General features: G+C 34.6%; 1 protein-coding gene across 3 annotated transcripts in view; it reads right to left on the bottom strand.

Annotated features, from left to right (window-relative positions):
* TLK1 (tousled like kinase 1) overlaps positions 1–25,730 on the bottom strand; it is a 166,913-nt gene that overhangs the window by 44,127 nt on the left and 97,056 nt on the right. For 2 of the 3 annotated variants that reach the window (XM_078327412.1, XM_002749326.7), the window contains 8 exons: positions 23,314–23,389; positions 20,326–20,372; positions 18,618–18,713; positions 17,258–17,347; positions 15,953–16,045; positions 12,303–12,413; positions 12,050–12,186; positions 8,486–8,674 (listed from right to left, as the gene is read on the bottom strand). In XM_078327412.1, coding sequence (XP_078183538.1) covers positions 8,486–8,674; positions 12,050–12,186; positions 12,303–12,413; positions 15,953–16,033 — 518 coding nt within the window. In that variant the 5' untranslated portion in view covers positions 16,034–16,045; positions 17,258–17,347; positions 18,618–18,713; positions 20,326–20,372; positions 23,314–23,389. The remainder of the gene's footprint in view (positions 1–8,485; positions 8,675–12,049; positions 12,187–12,302; positions 12,414–15,952; positions 16,046–17,257; positions 17,348–18,617; positions 18,714–20,325; positions 20,373–23,313; positions 23,390–25,730) is intronic. The other variant, XM_008998727.5, reaches the window with a different exon arrangement.

The raw sequence follows: 25,730 nt of genomic DNA, 5'->3' as shown, positions 1-25,730 counted from the left end.
AAACCCAACTTGGTCTTCATAAATTAGCATTTTTACATATGTTGTGTTTGTGTTACTGCTATTTTATTTAAGATTTGTCACTTTGGGAGACCGGTGGATGCAGATAATGAGGTCAGGAGATTGAGACCATCCTGGTCAACATGGTGAAACCCCATCTCTACTAAAATGCAAAAAATTAGCCAGGCATGGAGGTGCCCACCTGCAGTCCCAGCTACTAAGGAGGCTGAGACAGGAGAATTGCTTGAACCCAGGAAGCAGAGGTTGCAGTGAGCCAAGAATGCACCACTGCACGCCAGCCTGGAGACAGTGAGATTCCAAAAAAAAAAGATTTGTGCATTTTCACAAGTGAGATTTGCCTATAACTTTCATTCTTGTACAGTCTTTGTTGAGTTTTGGCATCAAGATTACGTTAGCCTCAGAAAATAAGTGGGAAGCATATCTAACTTTTCTGTTCTTCAGAAAAGTTTGTAAAAGACTGGCACTATTTCATCTTTAAATGGTTGATAGAATTCTTAGAGGAAGTTATATGGACTTGCAGTTTTGCAGTTCTTCTTTGAATACATGTTTAAATTACAGATTCAATTTATTTAATAGTTACAGAACGATGCGGATGTTGTTTCTTCCACTGTCAGTTTTGGTTCCACTGTATTTTTCTAGAAATTCGTCAATTTCACAAAGATTTCAAATTTAAGCCATTTATAATGTTATTTTCCTTTAGATATCTAGAGTCAGTAGTAGTATTCCTTTCTTCATTCTTGGTGATGGCTGTGATTTTTAAAAATTAGTCTTATCAATTTTATTAGGTTTTTTCCCCCTACAAAAATTTTAACCCTATTTTATAAAAACTGGTTTATTATCTGTACTGTATGTATGCTTCTATATTAATTTCTGCTTCTATCTTTTCCCTCTTCCTTCTTCAGCTAATTCTCTTGCTCATTTTCTTTCTAACTTTTTGAAATAGATGCTTAGTTTGTAAAGTTTTCGTTTTTTTTTTCTTTTCTTACATAAGTAACTAAAGCTATAATTTTCTCTCTAGATACTGTTTCAGAGGCATCTTACAAATTTTGTTATGTAGCACTTTCACTAACATTCATTTCAAAATATTTTGATATCTTTCATTTCAAAATTTTCCCTCATTTCCATTGGGACTTTTCCACTACCTTTCTGTTACAGATTTCTAGATAATTGCATTGTGGTTGGGGAACATATATAATGATTTCAATCATTTTTATCCAGGAGCTCTACCAAATGACTAAGGAAGAAAAAAATACCATTCTTACATAAACTTTCAGTCCTGTGAAATTTGCTGAGGCTTGCTTTATAACCAATTTTTTTTTTTTTTACAGTCAATGTTTTTAAAAGAACATGTATTCTGCAGACATTTGAAGGTATTCTATATATGTCCAATGGTTCAAATTTGCCAATCCCATTAATCTTGCATGCACTGTGCGTTTTGTTTTGTAGTGCTTTATTTTTATTAACATGTTCTATTTCTAAGAAAGGTGTTTAAATCTCCCATTATGATTTGTGGACCTGCCTTTATCACCTTAAAATATATTAGTTTTTTATTTATCTTGAGACCATGTTATCACATTTATATAAATTTAGAATTACAGCTTCCTACTGATTTCAACCTTTAATAACAACCACTTTATTTCTAATAATTTTTTTTGCCTTAAATTTTACTGTCTGATTTAATATCGTTTTCTTTTGGCTGATGCTTGCCTGAATATCTTTTATAAACTGTTATTTCAATATGTCTTTTTTTCACTCTGCCTAAGAATTATTTCTCTTTGCCTTAATTTTCTGAAATTTCATTATTACATGCATAGATGATGATTTTTGTTTGTTTGTTTTTTTTGAGAGAGGGGTCTTGCTCTGTCTCCCAGGCTGGAGTGCAGTGGCATGAATATGGTTCACTGCAGACTCAACCTCCCAGGCTCAAGCGATCCTTCCACCTCAGCCCCCTAAGTAGCTGGGAATACAGGTCCATGCCTCGCTAATTTTTGTATTTTTAGTAAAGACAAGAGTTTCGCCATGTTGACAAGGCTTGTCTTCAACTCTTGAGATCAAGCAATCCACCTGCCTCAGCCTCCCAAAGTGCTGGGATTATGGGTTTGAGCCACTGCGCCCAGCCTCAATGAGTATTTCTTTTTATTCAAACCCCCTGGAATTTGCTGGCCTTCATGAACCTGTAGGCTGATCTTGTTCATCTGTTTGAAATACTCTTAAGTTATCTCATCTTCAAATACTGCTCCATTCAGGATTGTTTCTCTAAAGACTATCAGCTACCTTGTCAATAGTAGTAATGTAAATCAGAAGACAGTAAAATAGTATATTCAAGTAACTACCAAACTAAAATTGTAAAACCAGTAAAGATATCGAAAGAATGAAGGCAAAATAATTTTTAGACAAATAAAAACTGGTCACTACCAACAGACCCCTTTGAAATTTTCCCTTACAAAGAAAAATTTGTAAAGGGTATTCTTGGCAGAAGGATCTTATGAGAGGTGTAGAAATATGTAAAGAGCAAAAAAATAACATGTGGATAAAGACCATAAGAACACTGACTATGCAAGACAACCATGATGTCTTACAGGTAGATGTGTGTATATATGTGTGTTTGAGTATAGAAACATGCTCATACTGTATAGAGAAAAGGAATAACATAAACAAAAACTGGTCAGTGCAAGAAAAGGTGAGAAAAAAAAGAAAAAGTGATGGAGACTAAGTAGAATAAACAGGCATAAAGAAAGACGAAATTTAAGTCCCAGTAAGTAAAAAATAGATAAAATTTAAAAATAGATAAAATTCTTCAATGAAAGAAAGATTTTTCAGAAAGGATTTTTAAGAAATCAGTTATACAGTTGTCAAAACCCACAGAATTTACATCAAGAGCAAACTCTAATGTAACTTTGGGTGATAATGACATGTCAATGCAGGCAACACATGTGCCACTGTGTTGTGGGATGTTGACAGCAGAAGAGAATGTACCTATGTAGGGACAGGGGTAGGGTATATAGGAATGCTGTACTTTCTACTAAATTCTGCTGTGACCCTACTACTACTCTAAAAAATAAGAGTTTAGAAATAAGTAGTCCACTAATAACTTAATATTATATAAAATATATTCCTTTTTTTTTTTTTGGAGACAGGTCTTCCTCTGTTGCCCAGGCTGGAGTGGATAGCAGTGATGCAATCACAGCTCACTGCAGCCTCGACCTCCTAGTTCAAGCAGTCCTCCCACCTCAGCCTTCTGAGAAGCTGGGACTACAGGTGCATGCTACCACGGCTGACTAATTTTTTTATTTTTTAGTAAAGATGGGGTCCTTTTTTGGTAAAGATGGTGAAGTCTGTTGCCCAGGCTAGTCTCGAACTCCTAGGCTCAAGTCATCCTCCCACCTCAGTCTCCCAAAGTGCTGGGATTAAAGGCGTGAGCCACCATGCCCAGCCTAAAATACATTCTTAATTTAAAATTGAAGCTATAATGGAAAAACAACGACCTCTAAAACTTCAATAATATTAAATATGAGGTAAAATATTACTTACTCTTAACTTTGTAGTCACCTGCTATGAAACATGAAACATTTAAGTCTAATAGACACAACCAAAACTTAATTTGAAATATATTTTAAGGAAAAATCTTGATTAAAGGAAAATCAATCCAAGTGTCATCAGACTTTATCCAGACAGTATTAACTAACCAAACTATTTACTCTGCATACAATCTTGCATGTTCTTCACACGTACCCCAAAACCTAAAATGCAATAAAAAAATAATAAACTGACAATTAAAATAATAATAATAATAAAATTGGAAAAAAAGTCTTTCTGATTAAAATTAAAAATTACCTACAAAACTGACTTGCTAATAGTTAAAAATAAATTATGAACCAAAAACCATGCCAAATACATGCATTACCTCCTACCATCTTTCAACAGTATAATGTAGACATTTTCACAAGTAAAAAAATGGGGACACAAAGAAGTAAAATAACTTAGTAAAAATAATCTGGGAGAGTAAATTTGGAATCCACATCTGTCTGACTACAGAACCTAAAGTCCTACCTACCACATCAGGGTTTCCCACCCCTGGGCCACAGACTGGTACTGTTCATGGACTGTTAGGTCACACAACAGGAGGTGAGCATGGGGTCAGAAGGCATTACCACCTGAGCACCACCTCCTGTAAGACCAGCAGCAGCATTAGATTCTCATAGAAGCAAAAACCCTATTGTAAACTGCATATGTGAAGGATCTAGGTTGTACGCTCCTTATGAGAATCTAATGCCTGATGATCTGAGGTGGAACAATTTCATCTTCAAACTATCTCCCAACCCCCACCCTGGTCCATGAAAAAACTGTCTTCCACAAAGCTGGTCCCTAGTGCCAAAAGGACCACTGTACTACATAATACTAACTTCACTTTCTATGTTAATTTCTTGATAAAAATATAATGATTCATAACTTGTACCGTAATTATACCAGATATTCTGCACACAAGCCAAAGTCATTTTCATTAAACAATGATTCAAAAGAAATTTTAAAAGATAGTTTTCCAAGTAGAGATATGAAATTTTGTGTTAAAAAACCATTATTCAAACTACAGTATATAAGAATCAAAGTGCTTCTGTGGCTTTTTGCTCTATTTAAACTTATATTTGTTTAAGAATACAATCAAATTGCTATGTAGTATCCATCACTTCGTTTTGCCAGAGTTAGTTTTAGGTCAACATATGGAATAAAATGGGATAGAAATGAGAGAAGACTACGATTATTAGACTACAATTAAAGCTGTTAGCATCTTGGAAGACAAGTCGTAAACAACATAACTGACAAACCAGAAAGATGATCTATCAAGAAGAAAATGAAATTCGATCAAGTGTGTTTTATTTTTTTTCCTATGAGACAGGGTCTCCCTGTCATTAAGGAAGCAGTGCAGTGGAGTGATCATAGCTCACTATAAACTCAAACTCCTGGGCTTAAGAGATCCTCCTGCCTCAGCCTCCTGAGTAGCTGGGACTACAGGAACATGCTGCCACACTTGGCTAATTTTTTGGGGGGGGAGGGGAGGCGGGGGGATAGGATCTTGCCATGTTGTCCAAGCCAGTCTCAAACTCCTGACCACAGCAATCTTTCCAGCTTGGCCTTCCAAAGGACTGGATTACAGGTATAAGTCTCTGCACCTGGCCTAAATGCTCATGTATTTTAATTCAGTATTTAGCATTTACTGATTATCTTCCATCCACCAAACACTGTGCTGGGCATTGGGACTACAGAGATAAAACAGTGAAATAAAGCTACAATACAAACAGGTATGCATAAAATATCATGGCACCTCACTTGAGGGGCAACAGGAGAAACTGGTAAGAAAAAAGATTAGAGAGAACTTCTTTTTGAAGATGTAGTATTTGACCTAAGTCTTAAAGGATAAACAGGAAACAAAACAAATGAAGAAAGGTAAGAAACAAGATAACGTCAGAGAAGCAAGAAAGCACAATCCATTTAGAGAATTGAAAAACTTTAATGTAAGATATATGTAGGGCAAATATTGGAGAATAAGGCTAAAGAGAGAAATATGGTTTACAGAAAGGGTCTTCGGTGGATGAATTTTATCTAGAAAGCCACTGGCGGAGGTTAAATATGGTAAGACATGAAAAATAGTAATCTAGGTTCAAAAAAAACCCAAGATCCTATACTAAGACAGTGACCAGGAAAACAAAGAATGGGACAAACATGAACATGTTATGGAAACAAACACAGAGAATGAGAGAAAAGAAAACATTAAGAAGACAGGCAGGTTTCTAGTGTTATTACCTGAGTGGACACTGATGCTGTGACTGAAGAGATACAGGATACTAACTACGGTGATACCTCAAAGTAATGAGTAACTCCCATCTTTCACGGATTAAGGAAAGGTTTTCAGGAGGAAGTGATACTACCATGGGAAATAAAAGATGAACAGAAATTAAGACAGTGGGTGAGAGTCTGCATGTTGGCAGTGAAGAAGTACTGAACAATGGCAACAATGAGGCTAGATAAGGAAGAAGGAGCCAGATCAAGTGCTTTATAAGCCACAGTAGGCCTTTTGGGTTATAGCATTCAAGTACTGGAGAGCTTTATTATGGTTATAAGGAAGAGAATGAAAGGATCACATTTTTATTTCAGAAAAATGACTCTAACTACAACATGAAAATAGATTGCAGGAAGAGATCAAAATTGAAGGGGGAAGAGGGAGGGAATATAAAAATAACCCAAGTAAAAGACAGCAGCAGTAACCTGAGTTAGAAGGAATGGTGTTAGTGGGAACTTACATAACGGATAAGTGAACATATCTGGTGTCTGTCCAGACTGGGTATCTACAGGTTAAGAGTTAAAGCTAACAAACTTTTCTTTCTTTTAAAGAAATAGAGACAAGGTCTCTCTATGTTGCCCAGACTGGTGTCAAACTAGACTCAAGCAATCCTCCAGCCACAGCCTTCCAAAGCACTGGGATTATAGTGTTAGCTACCTCACCCTGCCCATATTTTCTTTTAATACAACCCCCTACCAACCCAGTCATTCACCTGTGTTTTAGTTTTTCCTTAAACAATTTACCAACTTACAAAAAGTACAGATCTTTTTAAAAATTAATGATAGTCAAAATGTTTTAATTGTAACACAGCTCAAGAAAATTAAGAAAGGCTTTAAGAAGAAAGTACATTTTGAGACAGACTTTGAAAAATTATCACCATCGAATCTCTAATGCATTAAGAAAAATAAGCAAAATCTGGCCAGATACAGTGGCTCATGCCTGTAATCCCAGCGCTTTGGGTGGATAAAGCCAAGAAGACTGCTTGAGCCCTAGAGTTCAAGACAAGCCTGGGCAACACAGTGAGACTCCATCTCTACAAAAAAATAAAAACAAATAAAATCTGTACTTAAAATGTTAAAGGTGACAACTAGAATTCTTACATGTGAGAGGATGGTAACGCCACTCATTAACAGAACACAGAAAAGGGGCAAGGCATGTGTGTGTAAAGACAGACTGAATGGGAAAGATAACAGTAAATAAAGGTTTTGTTTTTACTAAATACAGATTTGAACAGGCTGCATTAGAAGTTCCTGTGAGACATTTAAGAACTGATATCAACTAATCAGGTATATTATATTCAAGATTGAGACAGAAGTATCTGATAAGAGAGAAAAGTGGGCTGGAGATGGTAATTTTTATGTCAGCAGGATGTGCATGGTAACTGAAACTCTGAGAGTAGATAATACTCAAGAATACACAGAGTGGGAAATATGATGGCCTAGGACATATCCCTAAAAGTCATCTACATTTTAAAGATTGCTAAATAAATAAATGATGCCCATAGAAAGAGATGGAGAAGATGCAGCCAGATAAGTTAAAATGGAAACTGAGTATCTTAAAAACTAAGAGAGTCTTTTTAAAAAACTAGAAGTCAACAATATTCAATGCTGCCAAGTAAGTTAAAGACCCACATGTTACAGCATTTAGCATCAGGAAGATAATTTTAAAAACAATTTCAGTTAAGAAAGAGGGACTGTAAGGACAGGCAACTCTTTCAAGAAGCCTAGTTATGAAGAGGACACACAGAATATAGAGACTATAGGGATTTGTAATTGAGGGGAAATTTTTTAATGGTCTTCCTTACATGTTTTCTGAGGGAAGTAACAAGTAGAGCACAAAGGAGGTATCAACAGAAGAGGTTCCTGATACAGTTGCAGATGGGATTTAAAGCATAAATGAAAGATAATCTTTCAATAGAGGAGAAAAGAATACATGTAAATAAGACATTAGAGGATACAGGTATTTTCTACTCACACCGGTTTACATAAGTTCTTCTAGAAGAGAAAATTTATGTAAGTTTGGATACATCTGTATATTGAAATTTTAACAGTGGTGTTTTCTGTGAAATGGGATCGTGGTCCATATTATTTTATTATTTTTGTCCTATTTTCCAAATTTTCTACAATAAGCACACAACTTTTTAAAAATGTCTTTGTCCTTTAAATAATAAAGATAATTCATTAACAAAGAAAATTCAGAAAACAAAAGCAGAAAGGGAGAAACAATACCTATAACACACTAATGAACTGCTTTCATAGGTTGAGAAAATACATAAATGGCAGTTACATTACTTCATTCTCTCAGACAAAGGAATGTTAATAGAAACACTGAATTGGAATAATCCAAAACTTTCAATTGATTCTTTAACTGATTCAGACACAGAGAAAAGGGTGAATTCTGATATCCTCTTAGCTACCTAAGTCTCTCTTTTATAAAAGAATCGTTAAATCTCTGCTTAAAAAGATAGAGTTCAGCTATTTGGGCCTATTAATTTAGAGATAAATTTTGAATGCTGCCTTCCTTCCTGGTCATAATCATTTTTGCTAAGTATTAATTATAAATAACATCCATTAGTAACATTCACAGTCACTGGCAACAATTTTAAAAAAGAAATTTTAAATGGAGGCTTACAGTTGTGGTAAATTTGGTCTAACAAAGGGATCATTTTCTGCTCCATTGACTGCTTTGTTTTTCCTTTGTTTTGGTTCAGAATTGGTAGAGGGTGCCTGAGAATTATTAGCTGTGGGAGGTTTGCGTTTGGCTAGAAGTTTCCTTTGCCTTTCAATATCTTCCCTTTGCTGATTCACCCATTCTTGCTGCCTGTGTAAAAATAAACAAATAAAACCAAATTAACCTTGTAATACTTTTCACAGTTAAAATAGGGGAAAAATGCATAAAAAAACATGAAAAATCAGGTAATATAAATTTGTAACCTTTTGGTTCCACTTTTATGAACCAACTTGTACTTATCCTTCAGGTTTCATTTGAAATGATTGTTTTTAAATGAGGTGTTCTCTAAACTCCTAGATTAGGAAAAGGTGTGTTGCCATATGTACTTTCACGGGACCTTCTATCTCCCCACCTCATCCTTTCTAACAAATATCATTCCTACAGATATTTCATCAGAAAGTGTCCGGTTAGACAGTATCACTCCCTAAGAACAGAGACATGTCTATTTATACAGTATCCTGTTGTATCCCTAGTACCTAGTGACCAGCATTTTTACCTGTTGCTCAATAAATGTTTCTTGAATGAAATAAATGAGCTAAAACAAGCTCCCAAACCATTAAAGTATGGGGTACATGGTATACATGCATCACAATATTTGCTAACAAATTTACAAAATGCAAACATGAATTTAATATGAAAAGAGTTAATTTCTAAATTTACTTTTGTTAAAAAAAAGGGACTGATGTTTTGAAATGAAACAAATTAACCTTAAGAAATTTATGAGAAAAATATAATTTTGATAATTTAAGGGAAAAAAGAAAATAGAAAGAAAAATTAGCATGGCTTTGAAAAATGGGCAAGTAACAAAAGTAAAATTAATGCTTCCCATTCAAGAATCTGAAACATTTTTGCAAATAGCTCCCTAATTCTAAAAACTAATAGACACTATATTATTAAAATGTAGATTCAATATTTTAGCAGTTTGAGCAGAGCATTAAGTAGTTAAAAGAAAACCAACTTATCATACAACACCTTAAGCTTATTCTAACAGTAACCATGTTCTCTTTTAGGTCACCTCACTATGCCAATAGAAAATTTAAAAATCCTACATGGTTATGATACTTAAGTTTAGAGCAAGTCAAGTATTTCACACCCTCCTCTCCTCAACCACTCAAATGAGAACTATAGGGCTCCTACTTGGCCAATGCAGAACTGACCTTACACACATCTCCTTCCCTATGATTCTAGTGAGGAAGTAGCAGAGTATGACAGGAGTGAAAAAACGTCAAGAAGAACCTAGGTGAAGATTAAAACAGTAGAGAAAAATCTCAAGAATGGCAAAGTGAGAGCAAGACTTTAATCCAGTTTTCATTTAGAAGCAGGAATAAATTTCAATTTTTAATAAGTAAATCTTAAGGCTATTTTAGGGCACAATTAAGATGTCATAAATGCAAATAAGCAATAATAATACTTATGATTAAAATATTAATGGAAAGTAAAGAATTACTGGAATAGGTATTAACAGCTGATTATTCAGGGATGACTAGAGATTAATATTATTACTTTTTATTTATCTCCTCATCTTCTAACCACTTTGGGTTCTATAACTGATTATAAACAGCTTGATATACACATAACTGGTCCTCAATAAATGCTTATTAGTGACAGTCAGGACATACAAGTAATTATTTTCTTTTTTGAGTTATTTTTTTAGACAGTCTCGCTCTTTTGCCCAGGCTGGAGTGCAGTGGCATAATCTCGGCTCACTGCAACCTCCCAGGTTCAAACAATTCTCATGTCTCAGCTCCTCGAGTAGCTGGGATTACAGGCGCACACCACCAAGCCTGGCTAATTTTTGTATTTTCAGTAGAGACAGGGTTTTGCCATGTTGGCCAGGCTGGTATCAAAATCTTGACCTCAGGTGATCCGCCCACCTCAGCCTCGCAAAGTGCTAGGATTACAGGCATGAGCCACCGCGCCTGCCATCTTTTTTGACAGTTAAGTGGAGAAATTGGAACCACTGGTAGAATTCATATTTTAGAACATTCATATTAATTCTATAACCCTCTCTTTCATTCATTGCACAACAATTACAGGTCTGGGTTTAGTAGCAGAGCCTTTTGCTCATAAAACACTAAAAAATTATCTTCTCCTGCTTTCCACTTTACTGTTGATATGTTAGTTCATGCCTTAATCACTTTTCATCTGGATACCCCTCCATCTTAACTGCCAATAACATTTATCCTCTTTCTAATAGTACATTGACATTACCATCAGTTACTATTCTACAACTATCACTGTAGATATCATTCCCATCACGTACACTATAGGTAAACCTTTAAAAAGTCCCATTATCAGAATTAAAACCCAAACTCCCTAACAACACAGGGACATTATCCCTTGTTTCACTGTGGTATAACTAGCACAGCTATGCTGAACAAAAGTTGAATAAATCTGCTGAGAGAGAAACTCATTCTGCAGCAACTCCTAGGAACCAGTGCTTGAACAGCAATGTTGGTATGATACCATGTGAAAGAAAGCTCTGCCTCTATTTCAAATAACTCCATACTCTGGAAAAGCTGATGTTCATGCTGGCATTACTCCTGATTTTCAGGTTTAAAGAAATTTTCCACTTCCCACCCCCCAAAAAGGAGTAGCATATTTGGCACTCCCTAACACATAAACGGTCAATCAATCCTTACCTACCACCATCTGAACTCATGAAGAAAACATGGTTAACTATAATTTTTGTTTTAAAGTTTGATCAGAAATGCACCAGAAAACCAAATACCACATATTCTCATGTGTAAGTGGGAGCTAAACATTGGAGACACATAGGGCGTAAAGATGAGAATGACATAAACTGGGGACTACAAAGATGAAGGAGGCAGAGATGGGACAAGGATTGAAAAACTAGTGGGTACTATGCTCGCTACCTGAGTAATGGGTTCAATTGTACCCCAAACCTCAGTATCATGCAATATACCCCTGTAACAACCTGGACATGTATCCCCTGAATCTAAAATAAAATTTGAAATTAAAATAAATAATAAAGAAAGTTTACCTCAGAAATGCTAAAGTCACATGTTTAGTTTAACTGATATGAGTTACTCTATCTAAGGAAAAAGAGAGGGTTTTTTTCCTTAGGAATAGAAAGCAGGCAAGTACTGAATATTATAAGGAGAGAGGAACTGGAAAAAAACACAACTCTTCCACTGAAAATTAAATTTTCAACAATTTTTCTCCCAAAATACCAGCCGTAAAGCTAAAGGTTCAGTTCATACTTCGGAAAGTCAGAGTTAGAATAACATATTTATTATACTCTATAGATGAGTGCTAATTAACCAAGAAATCTACTAAGCAAAAACTGTAATATTTTTGGTTTCATAACCCTTTCAAATGTACTAAATTCTATGATTTCAGTGTAGTGAGGAATTATAGAACATAACTACAAATCTATAATCTTTTAAAGTAATGAAAACCCAAATGAATACAAAAAACTTTTAAATGTTAAGAATGACTAACTTCACAAGATTCTGAAATGCAAAACCATCTGTCCACTGTTCGGTAAATGAAGCGCCATGTCTAACTGTTGTAAAGTGCCCAAGGCGTAATCGATCTTGCATACTCTTCTCTCTGCTTGACAGTTTTTCTTGCGTACTCTGAAAAAAAGGAGAAAAAAAAGATCACTCAGTTTTATTCATTAATTTTATAAAAACATATAAAGCACAAAGGGGTAATGAAGGAGAAGGGAAAATTCACTCAACTTTTAACCTACCTTTTCAATAAGAAGTTTCTTGCTCATTGATATGCACTTATTTAATCGTTCTTTATATTTTTCAAGTAATTTTTGTTGTTCATCTATTTGCCGTCTGAGATCACAGTTAGCCTACGACATAAGTAGAAAATGCAAAAGGTCTAGACTGGGGAATATGAAAAGCTTAGCAATATTTTTAATGTTCTAAATAAATTATATACAAATAGGATTAATAATATTAAATATCTGAGTATGAAACAAGAAAAATAAAGCCTATTTAACCACGAGATAATACTGCGAAATGTTATTTAAGTGTGCAGTGAAAAGTACATACAGGGAAATTTGTATCCATATCCGTACATTCAAATTCACACTCTAAGGTTAACTCTGGCTAAGTTAAGTAAGTTATACAAACCTTAGTTCAGCTTTCTTATTTCTAAATAGAGGTAACACAATCTACCTCACTTTGTTAAAAATAACTAAAATATGGTATGTAAAGTGTCTATCACTTAAAAATAAATGTGAGTTTTCCTCTATCTCTTATAAATAACAAAATACTTTCTCCATTGAACTTATAAATGAAATACACAAGTTGCCTACCCAACAACTGTCCTTACCATTCTTACTTAGCAACAGGATACTAATTCTGTTCCCTTTGTAGGTGGCTATATGCTCAGGGAAGAGGCCTCTAACATCAATAGATGAATCTGATTAATACAGTGGCAAAAGAATAACCTACAGGGCTTGTTACAACAGATTACTGGGAACCATTCCCAGAGCTTCTGAGTCAGGTCTCAGGAAGGATCTGAAAATTTCCACTTCTGGTAAGTTCTCCAGTAATACTGACGCTTCTGATCTGAGGATCGCACTTGGATAATCACAAGTCTAGGCCAACCATGGTAGAATCCAACAGACAAGGTCATACTATCTTGAAACTACTGAGAGAAAATAATTGCCAACCTAAAATTAGATACCCAATAAAATTGTTTTTCAAGGAAGAGGAAACAGAATTTAGCACCAACAGACCCTCAGCAACTCAAACAAAATCTCAACCGTGTGTGTATGATATGTATGCAACTTGAAACCTAATTCTAAAATTTCTCTAAGACTGCAAAGGGCCAAAAATAGCCAAAATGAACAGGTGGCTATCTGTTTAACCATGTATCATGACTTAATATAATGCTACATAATTATGATTACTGAAGCCCCTTCTTCCTTAATAATGGAAATTCAATGTTTTATCCTAGATTGCTATCCACCTAGCCAAAAGCCTACACTTCCCAGCTCTCCCTGCAGCCAAGGATGGTTAATGAGATGCAAGCAGAAGTTGTTCGAGATATACAAAAAGGCTGCACACAGAATTGTGCTCTTTGTTCTCTACTCCCACCCCCCTCCCCCGTTATCTGCTTAGAACGCAGATATCATAATTGTGACCCTAACAGATATACTGAATCTTGATGTGACCTTTGAGATATAAGCCATGAACTAACAATGGCAAGGTACCATATGATACTGAGGAGTAATAATATCTGAGCTGCCTACATCTGTTCTTCTCTTGAAAAATGAGCTTCTATCTCATTTAAAGTACTGTTATGTTCTCCGTTACTAACAGCCAAAGACAATTGCTACATGATAAAAAGATGCTGCAGTACTTGGGTAGAGACACACAAATAAACCAAGGAAACATGATTCAGAACACAGAAATAGATCCGCTTGTATGCTGGAAACAAGATTTTATGACGATAGAGCTGGCAGTGTACGAATAAGCTTTTAATTAAACAGGGATGAACAACCAGCTATCCATACAGAAAGAAACAAATAAAACCCTACATCATGCCATACCAAAAACAATTTCAATAAGATTAATAATTTATACTGAAATATCAGCTGGGCATGGTGGTTCATGCTGGTAGTCCCAGCACTTTGGGAGGCCGAGGTGGGAGGATCACCTGAGGCCAGGAGTTCAATATCAGCGTGCAGACTCCTGGCTCTACAAAACATTTTAAAAATCAGCCCAGAGTTATGACACAGGACTATAGTCCTAGCTACTTGGGAGCCTCGGGTGGAAAATATTGTTTAAGCCCAGGAGTTTGAGGCTACAGTGAGCTATGATCCCCCTACTGTGCTCTAGCCTGGGTGACAGAGTAAGACTCTGTCTCTTAGGGGGAAAAAAATGAACAGACCAAAAAACTCTGAGCAATATCTGGTATTATAAAGTAAAATGGAAGATGTGTATGCCCTGTACTCTGGCCATGTCTTTCCTAAACACATACCATAGAAAAATTCTTTCACATTTGCCCTAGAAGACACGTACAAAGAATGTTCTCAGAACTGTTTATATTAGAAAAAATAAAAATAAAATGTCAGCTAAAAGAAAAGATACAGAAATTATGGTATGCTCATATTAACACGTTACAATATTGCAGTGAAATGAACAAACCGCAGTTATACTCATCAAAGTGGACAACTCTCTGATATATAATGTTCACTGAAAACAAGCTGGGTAAAAGGGTCCATACAGGAAAATTTCACTTAAAGTTCAAAAACCAACTGAAATATATTGTTAAGAATGTAAGCACATATTTAATACAACCATAAAGAAACACCAAGGCCTGACAAATACAAAACTTGAAATAGTGGTTAAATGATAAATGGGTGTGAGAGAGTATATATGACAGGATCAGGAAAAAGACACACTGGATGTTTCAAAGGTACCGCCAAATACAGCAGGATCACAGGTGTTGGTTTTATTGCATTTCTATATCAGTAGTTCTCAATGCTGGCTTAAATTAGAATCATCTGGAGAGCCTTTAAAACTACCAATGTCCAAGACCTACATCACGCCATCAACTTGATCAGAACCCCTCAGGGTAGACAGAGTTCAGGCATAGTACTTTCACCCTTCTCATCTAGTCTAAGAAGAAGCAAGGGGTAAGAACTGCTGCTTTAAAATCTTATATTGTAAGTATACTTCTAGATGTATTTTTAAATAATTTCCATTAAAAATGCTACAGAACTGCAGCAGTTACTTTGTTCTATATGGAATAAGATGTTAGGCATATAATAAAATCAATAAGCTTTAAAACTAACATGAAATGACTATTTGTGTTAGGTTAGTTGGTCCTATGTTATTAACTTCCAGTTTGCCAACAGTTTCTCAATTCCCCATTTATTAAAGATCTAATAAAATATTTCACATTAAAACCGGCATTTTCAATCACGTACTTAAACTAACAGAAAAAGCTTATTGTGTTCTAACTACAGAAATTTTATTTTATTTTATTGATTGATTGATTGAGACACTGGCTCTGTCACCAGGCTGGAGTGAAGTGGCACAATCTCAGCTCACTGCAACCTCTGCCTCCTGGGTTCAAGCAATTCTCCTGCTTCAGCTTCCTGAGTAGTTGGGACTACAGTTGCACGCCACCACGCACAGCTAATTTTTGTATTTTTAGTCGAGACGGGGGTTTCACCATGTTGGCCAGGATGGTCTCCATCTCTTGATCCCATGATCCACCTGCCTCGGCTTCCCAAAGGGCTGGGATTACAGGCGTGACCCACCACACTCAGCCTAGCTATGGAATTTTTTTACAATGCTAAGTATTTTCTGAATACTTTGACTGTTGCCAAATAATTTATTCAATGTTTTCCCCCTATGACTCATTACTTACCCTGAGCAAATCATCTATACGTCCTTCCTTCTTTTCCAGGTCCTGGATTTTATTACTTTCTAATGCTGCTAATTTCAGCATTGTGAGATCAGTCTAAACGAAAAGAAGCTATTTTATTATCTCTATTATACACGCTGTTTCAAGGAAACATAAAACTAGATTTTACTCCAAATTCAAAAGGCAAAGAGAAATATATTTGTGTGTATATGTAAAGTGAATCTCAAAAAGTTTTAGTGCAGTTTTAATAACTTCAAGTGTATAAATGCTACAGACTTACCAAGAAACATCTAAAGAAGATCAATTACTCAGAATATTGACATTCCTCATTACAATTCAATACATCCACTGCTTTCTTCTATCCATTCCTCTAGTTGATCTTTTGAATTTTGCAAAACCTTTTTTAAATTGGTAAGTAAAAATTGTATCTATTTATCATACAACATGATGTTTTGATCTATGTATACATCATGGAATGGCTAAATCAAGTTATTTAACATGTATCATTTTTTGTGGTGCAAATACTTAAAATCCACTCTCGTAGTAATTTTCATAAACACAAAATATTATTCTTAACTGTAGCCCCCATGGTGTATAACAGATCCCTTGAACTTACTCTTTCTAACTAAAATTTCATGTACTTTGACGGACAGCTCATGCAGCAAAACCTTTCATGATCTACTCAGTGGCTCAAAGGAATGTACTTGTAATCCTAGCTTCAGGATCACTGTTTGGACATGACCTCACAAATAAAGTCTAATGGAAATCAGCTGCAAGCTGAGGTTATTGAAGAGTAAGATCTACCTACTCTCCCAAGCCCCAGTCTGAGAAAGTGCCATTCAGAAACTGTCAAATGTAAAAAATTATAATGAAAAACTTAGTACTCAAAATTCATCAAACTAAAAAAGTATAAAAAATATACAAACAATTCAAATAATTTTTATATAATTTGTCACATATATGTATATACGCAAATATAAATAGTCAAATGAGAAGCTTGATGTCCACTTATAACAAATACCGCACCTTCACAAACTATCAATTACATACACTTGAATATTAAGTTCTAAAAGAATCAGTAAAAACAACACGTTACAGTCATTTTAAAAGCTGATAGTAAATTGTGTGTTTCAGTTTCTCACTCCTTCCTACAAATTCTGTTGTTTTTGTTTAGTTAAGTTATCTTTCTTGATGTGTAATTCTGGCTTTATGACTTCATATAAAACAAACAACAGACATCTTAATTGTTAGTAAGTTAGTCAACAGTTTCTTACAATCCATAGAAAAATCATTTTAATTATCATTTACCTGAATAATTTTAAAGGATAACTGCTTTGGTTGTATAATAGGGTGGTCCCCAAATGCTAATGCAGTAGGAGAAGGGCTATTCGGTCGAACCTAAAAAAATTAACATTTTTACATTAGCAAGAAAAAAAAGTAGGTTTCTAATTAGCAACAGTTCTTAACATCTCTGAAGAAGTTTTTAACAGAATAATACCTGAATTGAAACATAACTGACTTTTAAAAACTTTTAATCACCATTTATTCAACAAGCTTTCATTAAGTACCTCCTACATAAGCCCCACTGAGAAATACAACAATATATTCCCCGCCCTCATGGAGCTTACATCTAGTGACATAAAAGAAATCTTAATGCTTTCATATTATTAAAAAAAATAAAGCCAAATAAATTATTCTGAAAAATATTAAAAATTGATTATAATAGTTCAAAAAAATAAATGTAGTACTAGGGACAATAATACATGCCCATATGTAGTTTAATATCAATTTATTCATGAATTTCATGGTTTATCTGGTCACTAGTTTAAAAAAAAAACCTCACTGAAAGCAGATTATAATATTTTATCAATGCTATCACTGTAACTCTTAAAGTTACTGTTGAATCTTATGCCTTACTTTATACATGGCAATGTGACATCCTGCAAGGTACAAAATGAGTAAGACACAACCAAGTACATCTAAAGACAAGGATAAGAAGGGGACACAAGAAATAAAATAAGGTGCTTGAATAGAGAAGTGAAACTCTGATTTTTAAAAATCTTTAATTCATCTTTACATTACTGAATACCAATACTGTTTTTCTAGTTAGATACTGAACTTTCAAACCATGAAAGTAAATTAAAAAACAAAATCCAATATGCAAAACAATGCATATAAAAGAGCTGTATCTAAAATGTTAGGAATAAACCAAAAAGTTTAAGATAATTTCAAGTCCAAGATTCTTTTCCTATGCTGAACTACATACCCTGCCTTTTATCACCAGAAAGAAATTATGCTATCATTTTAAGGGTTAAGAAATTCAATCTTTAATAAAGTTATAAATTAGGAATCAACAACTGAATACAGACTGATACAATAGTACTCATGCTAGTCCCACAGACTCAAAAGGTATTCTCTTACAGAAACAATGCTTCTTGGATATAATTAATTTAGAAAATCTTTAAGAGGCTCACTATCAGAAATAAAATTCCAATAGCATCAGATCATTTAAAACGATTCAACTCATGCCACAGAAATAATGTATTAAAAGATAAGCACTAATTTATTTATATATAGAAGTTCTCAATAAAAACAACAAATTATAAAACTTATTCAATGTACATAACTTCCAAAAGACTATGCATGAAAAACTTGAAAGATGACTTACAGAGGAGGAAGGAGTGGAATGTGAATGTGAATTCTGAGGAGAACGGATTGCAGGAGGTATGCCTCTTACTGGACTTGAGCCATTTCCACCCTGGTACTGAGAAGAAAAAGCAAACATTACTATTTACTAAAGCAGGCTCAGATAGTTGTTATTTTAGACATGACATTAAGAATTAATCTAAATATACGTAATTTTAACATAAGTAGTCATTTAAATGGGTCCAGAACAAAAAAAAAAACTAAGGTCACCTACAGCCAGGTCCTAAAAGACTGAGAGACTACTGATCACAAGAATATAACAAAACTGTTTTATAAAGATCCTTATTACTCTATATTCTGACTATAATCTGTTATTTTGGTTGACTCAAATAAATTCCTTCAAAACAATAAACATATTTTGTTTTCCCCCAAAATCTTTGCACAGATACCCTACAAATGTTTATTGACCCATACAGTCCCTAGTCCCAAGAAATTAAAAAATGTTTACACACAGACATGAGTGAACATAATCAACTATTTTAAACAGAATATTGTTCTCAAGACATCCAAGTGTTCCTGGCATTATATAAAAAGAATTATAACAGGTCCCTTCCCTCTAACAGCACAAAATCTTTAAAAAATCAACTCTGTACAAAGTGCATGACTTAGCTGCAAATGAAGAGAAGCCAGCTGACCTGTTCCATAAGCTACCTTTTCTCCTACTTCTTGTTTCCATATGAAGGATGGGAAAAGAAAATAACTTGCTGCTACCGACTTCGTCTGGGGGTGTAGATAATTGTCCACTTCATTATTTCTTGTTTAATTACTTTACTTATATGAACAGCACAGATGGGGACTTTCTAGCATATTCATTAAACAACTTCCTGCAAGGGATTTTGCCTTATTTTATCAATAGAGCCTAGCATTAAATTCAGCACATAGTAGGCATTCAAGAGACATTTGTTTATTTGAATTGATCTTACCTTTGGCAAAGGTTCTTAATTAATGATATCAGGAAGTGACTGACCTCAACCAAAGAGCATTAGGTATATCTCAAGGTCAGCAACTGCTTTACCATAGATTTTACAAACCCAAGAAAGAAAGCAGTGGTGGATTAAAAAAATATATTTTTTTAATTCAGCCCTTCCCTTAATCAGCCAATTCTGCTCTAACTCTCAAGTAAATATAAATATTTTTCAGTTGAGTAGATTATGTTTGTTGTTTTAATAATTACGTTTAGAAATTTTTAAATTTAAAACTGGTAGCCAAAAGTGTTTCTATTGCTTGCTTCTACAGAAGCAAGGCAACATTCCAGATTGGGTAAGAATCTAAATGTATTGTTTTCATGCACTGTTAGATTCAAGCCTCTGTCAAACATTTAATCTCCATCGACAGGGCTCAAATGTTGCTGTGATGTGATGAAGTCTGTATTAACAGTAGAAAAATTCTGAATTAGAGAGCCAGTAAACTTCAAGTTCTATTGTTTACTCTTTAATTTAGCATTTGCCTTAAATGGGTTAACCCATTTATGCCTAGTGCTTCGTTATTGCTCAAGGTCACTGTCAAGGTCTGACTGCAATAAAAATTCAAAAAATTGCAATATAGGCTAATTTACATTTCTAGTCTTCAGTTTCATCATCTGTAAACTGAAACAATGATACCTATTTTGCCTATCATACAGGTTATTATAAACAAATGTGAGCATTGGAGATAATCCTCAATGAACTTACTTCAAAATAGTCGCTAATTTTGTGGCCACGTCCCCCAATACTTTTTCCTAAAATATAAGAAGCACATGATGTTAGTAGGGTAGTGATGGGCATCAAAAAAATATTCAGAGTCCGCAGGACATCAACTATCAATTTCACAAATATGAAAATCAAATGACATTTCAATAGAGACATGCCAATTTTCAAAAGTTCCAGTTATTGGAGAATCATATAAATAAATGATGTAAGTGATCTCCTGTTTTATTTTAAAACTATATTATTAATACTGCGCAATAACTATGAATTTCAGAAAAGCAAATCAGTAAATAAGAAAAGTGGCAACTTCATCACTGACAAACTAGCTTTTATCTGTAAACAATGATAAAGCAGCTTTAGTTATACAAACTCTAACATGATTCCTGTCAAACTGACAGTAATATGCTTCAATAGGAATGCTATTTTGTAAAATGCATTTTAATTTTCTAAAAAGCATTCCCAAATTAAAGTTTTTTAAAAACTAGATTTTAAATACTGCTCATATATGACCATACTGACAAAGTAAACCAGCTCATTAGAGATCACACCATTTTTTAATTACCTATTTTGCTCTAAAATGGACTCTTCATCAGTCCTGTAAGTTTTAAATTAAGAACTTGCTAAGAAATACGATGTTTAGAGATGTTTTCCTGGGGGAGAGGTAGCCATCCTCGGCTGGAACTATATAGAATACACTATTTCTTCAAGTTACAACTAGTGACATCACAAAGTCAAAAGCTTTGCTTAATATAAACATACATATATTTATCAACTCATGGCTGACTTATTTCATGCACTCATTTATTTATTCAACAAATATTTCTTAAGTGGTTACTATGTGCCAGGCATTACTGAGGTGAACAAACAATATTCTTAGAAGTTCAACAACTTTAAATTCCTTTTTGGAACTACATGGGGAGGAAATTTTTAAAAACTAAACAAGTATTCAGGACTGTCAATGCTACCTAGAAATTCTGAACGTTAGTTTTGCACCGATTTAGTTTTGCACAGATTTAGAGGCCAGAGATGACTGTAAAGGTCTTATACTAAAGGGATTTCCCTTCTACTTATAATAATTTCTCTGTAGATTGTAAAGAGCTGCCATCTTTTAATGAAGACAGACGGTTTTCGTTGCCTACTCCAGAAACTATTTCCCCAATTCTTTTTCCTTAACTGAATTAAAATTTTGTTCTGTTAACATCCTTTGCCCTAGGTAGCACCTGTAACTTCAGAGGAAGCTGACTCCTATACAACTTCCGCTCCCAGGTCCTGTTGTCCCCTTATCAGAAATCCAATTTTGTTCAGGTATTATCCCTTCTCCATACAGGCTGCATGTTTAAGAAGTTAACTCCATTTCCAGTTTCAAAGGTAGGCCTGATTTTTTTTTCTTTTTTCAAATTTCTGACACTATCCACCTAGAGGATGGCCTGATTTTTTTTAAGGCAATAGTACCTATGTTGGTCATAACTAGTTTTGGAATGGATACATGAGCAATCGGGTTCATAAGATCAGTGGCTCCCCACCTTTTTGGCACCAGGGACCAGTTTCATGTAAGATAATTTATCCACAGACTGTGGGAGGTTGGGGAGATGGTTTTGGGTTGAAACTGTTCCACCTCAGATCTTCAGGCATTAGATTCTCATAAAGGAGTGCATAACCTGGATCCCTTGCGTGTGCAGTTCACAATAGGGTTCACACTCCCATAAGAATCTAATGCTGCTGCTGATCTAATAGGAGGCAGAACTCAGGTGGTAATGCTCACTGGCTCACTGCTCATCTCCTGCTGTACAACCCAGTGCCTAACAGGCCAAGGACTGGCAGCCCGGGAAGTTGGGGAGCCCTGCATAAGATGAGAGGAGAGGTCTGCTTTGGACTTGAAGTCAAGTTTACTCCAAAGGAAGGGGGAAAAAACACTGAAAGCCAGACTCTCTAGAGCAAATATAAGTGAGGAAGGTGAAACAAGAAAAACCAATTTAGGCAACCATTTTAAAAACAAAGATAATCAGACAACTCTATAAATGACAGACTGCAAAGAAAAAAATATGGCGCAACCAACCCAGAAGCCTCATCTTATTTAGGGCCTTGTTTCTGAGTTTTTAGAACAGATGAAACTACCAAAATTCTGTCTTTACAATAAATAAAGCTTCAAGTCCACTAACTACAACTTGGGGGAGCTACACTAAGACCAAAAAAAGCTCAGTGTAAACTGAGATACAAAATACAATACACCTAAGAAAAGGCCCTAAAATGACTTACCCTTTCCTTCCACAAAGACAGTTGCTATAAATATATTCCTTGCTTCCAGTGCCCTATATAAATCAGTAAGTCATGGGTTCACAGCCATAGATCTTATGGCTAAAGATTGGCTCCAACACATGTAACATTATGTATAAAGTCATCATTATACATGATTTAAGAGCCCAATTTATTATATTTAGTTTTGAGTGCTCAAACTAAATGAGAGTACTATTTTGTTATTCATTATAAGAGATTTAGTCTAATTAAAATAAATTTCTTAGTTCATATCCCAAAAGGTAGGTATGTAAGAAAGGATGAAGAAGAGGCATGGAAAAAAAGATAATGCTTTAACTAGAGTCTCTCATAATTCTTTTTATAGCCTTTTTTTTTAATAAAAGGGGGAAGCAAGTTTGAATAGTTCTATTAAAGTGAGATCAAAGTTTATTAATTCAAAAACAAGACATTTTAATACAATACACACAAAAAATGAAATATGAAAAATTGTTAAGTTAATGCTTGCCAGATTTGGACATGATACTTGTCTTTCTAGGACCCAAATGAAAACAATAAGGGCAATGCTGAAAAGCCTAAAGGCAGTAATTATACACTAACTACCTGTATATACACCAAGATTTACAACTTCATATTATTATTTACGATTACAATATCAATTGGTTAAAAATGAAACAATTAATTGTGTCTACTAGGTTCTAAAGGAAGATATTGTGGGCTTACCCTGACTACTTTCATTCTGGTTTTCTGCTTTTCTCTTTCTTCCCCTGGATGATTCCGATTGTTTCTTCTCTGGTGTCTACAGAAAACAAGGCAACAGATTTTTAAATGACAGTTTTAATGTACAAAATTATCACAGTCAGTATAAAACCATGTTTCAAGACCAAAAATAGTGTTCAGTAGTGCTTAAGAGATGTTAATATATTATTTACACACACTTTATTTAAAAGATAAAACTTCCTTTTGTGTAAACATTAAAATTCCAAGTAGAGAAGACCTTGTACATATTATCTGATCATCACATTTATAGAATATGACATGAAGTGGATGAAAAATCCTAGAGTAATTAGCCTTTACAAGATGCCCCTCAAATGCTTAACTGGATGGGGGTGGGGGGATCACCTTAGTTTTTCCTATTAGTTTCCCACTACTCAAGCATACTTAATGCATAAAAGCAAAGCTGGATGAGAAAAAAGGGGCAGAACACAAACCCTGATACATGCAATCCTTACTAAAAACCATTCACTTAAATGCCTGGCAATTACTATCCAACAATTGTAGCCAATTTACAGATTATGCCCTAGATAACAGATCAGCAAACTATGACCCATGGGCCTAATCAGTTTGGTCACTGGTTTTGTATGATCGAACCACAGCTTTTACACTTTTAAATGTCTGAAATTTTAAAAATTCAAAACAAAAAGAACATTTTGTGGTGTAAGAATTCTAAGAAATTCAAGTTCCAGTATTCCAAATAAAATTTTACTGGAACACAGCCACATTCTTTCATTTAGGTATTGTCTATAGCTGCTTTCACATTACAACGGCAGAGATGAGTAGCTGCAACAGAGTTGGAATGGCCCATAAAGACGCAAATAAAGCCTTTTACAAAAAACTTTCACAGATTCCCTGCTCTAGATGGTGACTGTGATTCCAAATGACATGTGTGTTCCAGTAACAGATAAGCAAGTATTTTCATAACACAAGTAATTTTTCTGGAGTTTGACAACCTTTAAGGCTTAATCAAAAATTAAAACCAAGAACAAAAGCACAAGGTAATGGCACCAGGACCTCAAATTCTAGAAATGTGGTAAGCACCTCTGGTGCCAGGAAAATTCCTGAATTTCACAGGAGCTCCATGAAAATTTGACTGAATGAATGAATTTTACTAGACAACTTAAATCTCTTAAGGCATCATGGTCCCCCAACAAAGAAGGCATTTAATCCATAGTTTTATGTCTCTGAGTGGGCCTATCATTAAATATATGAATAAAAAATACACAGCCTAATTCTTATTGAACACATATTGTTTCTCTAAGTACCATCTTGGGTATTCTCCCACCTCCAATTTCGCCAACAAGATAACAAATTCAGAGAAGCTGGACTGAATGTCAATAGCCTCTGAATTCTTTAAAAAGAGACGTTACATCTTCACCCTCCCCTTACCATCTTACCCCACTGCTAGCATACAGTTATTACTTGATAAATATATGAATAAATATTAAATAACTACTCAAAGTAACACTACCAGTATGGCAGAGCCAGGATTCAAATCAAATTCAGTTCTGAATAATTCTAAGATCTAAATGCTCTTTTTCTATTGTACCCTAAATCAAGAACTAAATGAATCTACTATATAAAAAGGTTTCAAAATTTTAGTGTTTATAAATAAAACTCAATATGCCCAATAAAATGCCTGTATGTTTTCACTTCACAAACCAGAGGTCTTAAAGAAATCCACCCTAACTGGCCATCTACTCAGTAGGTAGACTGATGTACCAGCAATTTTGGGTAGGTAGTTCACTACTTTCGTTTCATTGTCAAAATTACCAAACACAAAAAATAATCTTGTTTTCCTAGAAATAAAAATATCACTACATTAAAAATTCTAAGTTAATATTTTAATAAAGAACCCTAAATCAGCCAGGCATGGTGATTCATTCCTAAAATCTCAGCACTTTGGGAGGCTGAGGCAGGCAAATCATGTGAGGTCAGGAGTTCGATAACAGCCTGGCCAACATGGCAAAATCCTGTCTCTACTAAAAATATAAAAATTATCCAGGCATGGTGGCACGTGCCTGTAGTCCCAGCTACTTGGGAGGCTGAGGCACAAGAATTGCTTGAACCCAGGAGACAGAGTTGCAGTGAGCCAAGATCACGCAGTGCACTCCAGTTTGGATGACAAATCAAGACTCTATCTCAAAAACAAAAGAACCCTAAATCTATGTTAAAATAAAAGATCCCCAAATAATAATTTATTCATATCCTTCCTAACCTAATTTATGTAAAAAAATAAAGTCAGGAAAACATAATCTTTCAGAATACTTTAATGTTATTCTAATTTTTTAAGCATGGCAGGATCCTATTCAATTTTCATCTTAAATCTTGACTAGCTGCTTTTGAACCGGCAAAAATGGGGA

Source organism: Callithrix jacchus, chromosome 6, assembly GCF_049354715.1.
Source record: "Callithrix jacchus isolate 240 chromosome 6, calJac240_pri, whole genome shotgun sequence".
NCBI lineage: Eukaryota > Metazoa > Chordata > Mammalia > Primates > Cebidae > Callithrix > Callithrix jacchus.
Note: the sequence above shows the minus strand (reverse complement) of the source record. Positions and strands in the feature narration are given on the sequence as shown.